We start from the raw sequence: 4289 nt of genomic DNA, 5'->3' as shown, positions 1-4289 counted from the left end.
GTGTCCACGCGTTAGGGTTAGGGTATCGTAGTCATCTGGCACTCGCTGTACCATGTAACAGATTACGCACAACAATATAACCGTGATATGCCTCAATTACGCAGTCATGCTATTTGTGAGGAAAGCGGTGTCCCTCGTTTAAACAATTCACCAAAATCTGAGCGAATCAAGCTTATCTAAGGGGAAGCTCGGAATTTGAAACTCTTCGGCCCAAGCGATTGTGTCGATTGGCTTCAGTTGGCCCCATTGGCACCGAGTGCAATAATGTACCCCTATTTTATATGAAGGGAATCAGAAAGAACTTAGCATGCTTGAAGCAATCAATGGTGTAGCTTGACTGACATATTCTCAAGGGTTTTCGAGCGTACTGCAACCCAATCGAAATGCAGTTTTGCTGATGAAGGAAAAGGCAAAGGCATGGCGATCACGGGAACGTAGCATGCGGGTGTGGGAACGTATCTACAGTGTCCAAACTGGGATGGGCTAAGAAGGGAAACGGTCCGAAAATGGAAGGTGGGCGTCAAGGGGAGGGGAATGGGCGGCAAAAAGGGGCGTCTATCCAACGTCCGTGACAGCGGGACCTGTGGCGCTCGTTCCGCGAGCTCGCCATCTTGACGCCAGGATTCCAACAGACGGAAGGGTCCTGTGCCTCAAGGAGAAGCGGAAGTTTCCATTCTGGCTGGAGCGTAGTGGGTTCATGAAGCGTAAAGCACGGAGTGAATTACGTTCCCGTACTTCGTATGTAATGGTCACGTCTGACGCGACGCGCTGCCAGATCGGTCATAACCAACTTTCGTTGTATACATCAGGAAAACGTCACGGACTTGGACCCATACTTGGGCCCAAGTTCATGTACTTGGACTCAAGTCTGTGTACTTGGACTCAAGTCCGTGTACTTGGCCCCAAGTCTATATACTTGGGGTACTTGGGGTACTTGGGGTACTTGGGCCACAACTTGGACTTTACATGTTGACTTCAGTATACTCAGGCCTCAACTTGAGCAATTGGTGTTCTATCAGTCACACATCTTGTATACTTCTTATGTAATAATATCTATCATAGACATCCATACACTAGTTGTAAACCAGTTGGTTTTAAGTCCATAGAAGCAGCTTTATAGTCTATTAGAAGAAGGGCAATAACATGTGATAGAAGACTTCAAGTTGTTACAATGTGCTTGTTTCAGTAGTGATACAGAGGTACAATATCCAGATAATGCCCAAGAATAGTGGTATCAGTGGTGGATGTCCAAGTTCTGCTATAGTACAGGAGAGAATGGTGAAGAATTTCTCAGAGTCCAGCAAAGAGCGCTATATATCACTGCTATTCTGTGCTAGACTGTGAGCTTCTATGGTGTAGTGGTTGAACATGCTGTGTTGGACACTAAATTTGCAGGTTGTTGGTTCAATTTCTAGTGATGGCATTTTTTTTGCCGCTGCTGCACCCACTAACAAATATTGTACGCTTGACCTTGATCAAGAGCAGCTGTCCTTTGATTGACTCCCATGCATATAATCTTTATTTAATACATCTCACAGTGAACTTGGGCATGGACTTGAACAGGGACTTGGAGGACTTGGCCAAGTCCATTGGACTTGGGGTACTTGAGGTACTTGGGATACTTGAGGTACTTGGCCAAGTACCCCAAGTACCTGTACAAGTCCGTGACGTTTTCCTGATGTATGCATGTACGAATACCCCTCCTGTAGTCGCGTAGTGCTTCGAACGCATAGAGAACTCCGGGTTGCCCATGGATCATCGTGGACCATCGCCATTGCGGGCGACTCCGGCTCCTAGGACCGAGGGCGCGGAACTTCGTGCGATATCTACGACTATCGTTGGAGACTACGGTCTCTTTTGAATCATCGCAGATCTACGGATGCCACGGCAGATGCGAAGCTCATCGTTGTACGTTTTGAGCAAACAAGGTTGTATTGTCTGCAATACGAGTGCTCGGCAGCAATTAAATGGGGTCACCGTACATCATATGCAGACGAACTAAGTAGTGGAACTCAGCCGGAGACGGCCCGGCACCATGGAAGCCCAGGGGTCACAGCCTCTCGGATGAATACTTCCAAAAGAAACCCAATCGGAGCAGGCGACGTGGCTTGGCACTTGCGGTCACTTTCCATTGGTATTTTGTGCGAAGTGTTCTGTGTCTGTCTCCCTCATACGGACGTGAATAGGACACACTCATATAAGTACACAGGTACGTCCTTGGTTCTGCATCACCGCCCAGACAATGACCATGCCTCGGGTTCTCATACAGTCTCGTAAGTCCACCTATTACCATGATTCGATGTGCTACGAGCTGACTACCTGTAGCAATTGTGCCGAACATCCATACGATGATAGATACGACGCCACTGCCCCCCCGACAGACTGGCTTGCAGCCTGCGCCTCGGGCGACCGTTCGTACTCCCACCGACGTCGCTCCTCCCCCTGTCGGGAACCTTCCGGAGGCAGCTACAGGAGTCGACGAGGAGGCGCCTCCGGATGGTCTCCAGCGCATGTCCCTCGTGCAGGACTTTGGCGAACAGCCAGCGTCTCAAGTCCCCACCCTCAAGGAGGACATCATCAGCTATCGGCTCGATTGCCTCTCGGACGAAGTCGAGCGGCTCAGGCTCCTCCTCAAGAATCTTCAAAACGTATTTGAGGACAGCACCATCGAGCGCGTTAAGAACCTCAGAACAGACTTAATGACCAAGGCGGGCAATACCGAGCGTCGTTTGGGCGGGGAGATTGCCGCCTTGAAGACTCGCATTGACAACGAGCATCTCGATTTGCAGCAGCGCACTCACGATAAGTTTGTCTCCATGGAGTCGCACGTTACGCATCGCGTGCAGAAAGTCCTGGACGACATGCACAAGCGGTTCCTCGCCGACGTGGAAGCGCAAGTTGCTGCCGCCCTGCAAACTTTCCAAGAGGAGCTGAAGGTTTACGCCGCTGCCAACCAGGAGCGGTTCAACCAGATCATCCAGATGCTGCTGGATGGGCGCGGGCAGGCGACAGTTTAGAGGACTGTGGACGCCTCTGGTAAGCATGCCCCGATTTTGTACAAGCCGTGCACATAGTTGCTTATGATTCCCTAGTGGGAGCTCGCCTGCATGGACGGCGGTGCCTTGTTTCAACCCCACCTTCTTATCCCAGTCGCATCTCCCTGTACGAATACGAATTGAATCGTTTGTATGATGATGAATGATAGCGATAGGCAGACGATGTGATTAAGAAGGGGGCAGCCACACTCTAGAGCTTCAAGTCGTCCCAACAGCCCAGCATGCCGAGACTGCGGTCTTCTTGGGTTTGCGGGTAGCGTTACGCCGTGAAGGCATTCCTCGACGCCGGGACGTCCTCCATGGTCGACGACCAATCGGTTTCGATGGCAAGGGCGCGCCGGGTGCTCTCAGAGTCATGAGAAAGCAAGTGGTGTGTCCGTAGGCTCGTTCCCTACCGAGATTGGGTGATCCAGATTCACACTCCGCGCGTGAGGATCGCGTCCTGCTTTTACTCTCCGCCCTTCCGCAAAAGGTAGGACCACGTGCGTTCTGTTCGACTTGTTTCTATGTAGACGTCTGTGAACTGCACCATAGACGTCTCCAGCGCGACGGCAGCACCACGGTGCCTGACGCCCAGTGAGAACCTACTTACATGGGTTCAGTTGTATTACATCGGCGAAAATCGTGTAAGAGCGGTTGAGGTCGGGAAGTCTCGGTTCAGATTGGGCAGACCGTTTTAGGCGCTCAATCCATGTCTCTAATTGACCTTATGGTGACCGGATCGGACGTGCATGTCCTTACATTAGTTGGCACCGCGTGAAGCGCCAGATTACAGAGGTTGGGGAACACGGAGAGGATGAGCACATTACCGCCACATTCCCAGCGTGTTCCCACCACATTCCGCAGGTTTAGAGGATGTCATGGTATTAACTGCCTTCCCCTCACATTCCGACCATGTTCCCCACATATTACTTAGACATTCCGCACCCTGCGTAACATGGGATCAAATGGGATATACAATTTTGTATCTTATTATTCATATCCATTTTTGGTGCCTAGCTTGGCGCCTAGTATTCGTCCCGATATTGGCAGCCAGATTGAATTAGATCGAAATGAATATATATTCAAATGGCGACTCTCCTACGCTACATCCGGACTTCTCTATATATCATACAGACCGGCCCAATCAACCCTAACCCAATCACATCATACCCGTAGCCGCCAGCACAGCGATACTGGCTTACAATTGGACATCAGACACAGCTGAGATGGCACGCGCAATACATGCATATA

At 50.6% G+C, this 4289-nt stretch overlaps 1 protein-coding gene across 1 annotated transcript; it reads left to right on the top strand.

Moving 5' to 3' along the window:
* Positions 1 to 2242: 2242 nt before the first annotated feature.
* DICSQDRAFT_130093 (uncharacterized protein) lies at positions 2243 to 3017 on the top strand (the record flags this gene model as incomplete). The annotated part of the gene is made up of 2 exons (XM_007370739.1): positions 2243 to 2273; positions 2326 to 3017. 2 exons carry the CDS (start codon positions 2243 to 2245, stop codon positions 3015 to 3017), a joined length of 723 nt encoding a protein of 240 aa, XP_007370801.1.
* Between the last annotated feature and the right edge of the window lie 1272 nt (positions 3018 to 4289).

This window comes from Dichomitus squalens (genome assembly GCF_000275845.1).
Source record: "Dichomitus squalens LYAD-421 SS1 unplaced genomic scaffold DICSQscaffold_75, whole genome shotgun sequence".
Lineage (NCBI taxonomy): Eukaryota > Fungi > Basidiomycota > Agaricomycetes > Polyporales > Polyporaceae > Dichomitus > Dichomitus squalens.
The sequence above is the reverse complement of the archived record's forward strand: the minus strand, read 5'-3'. Positions and strand labels throughout refer to the sequence as shown.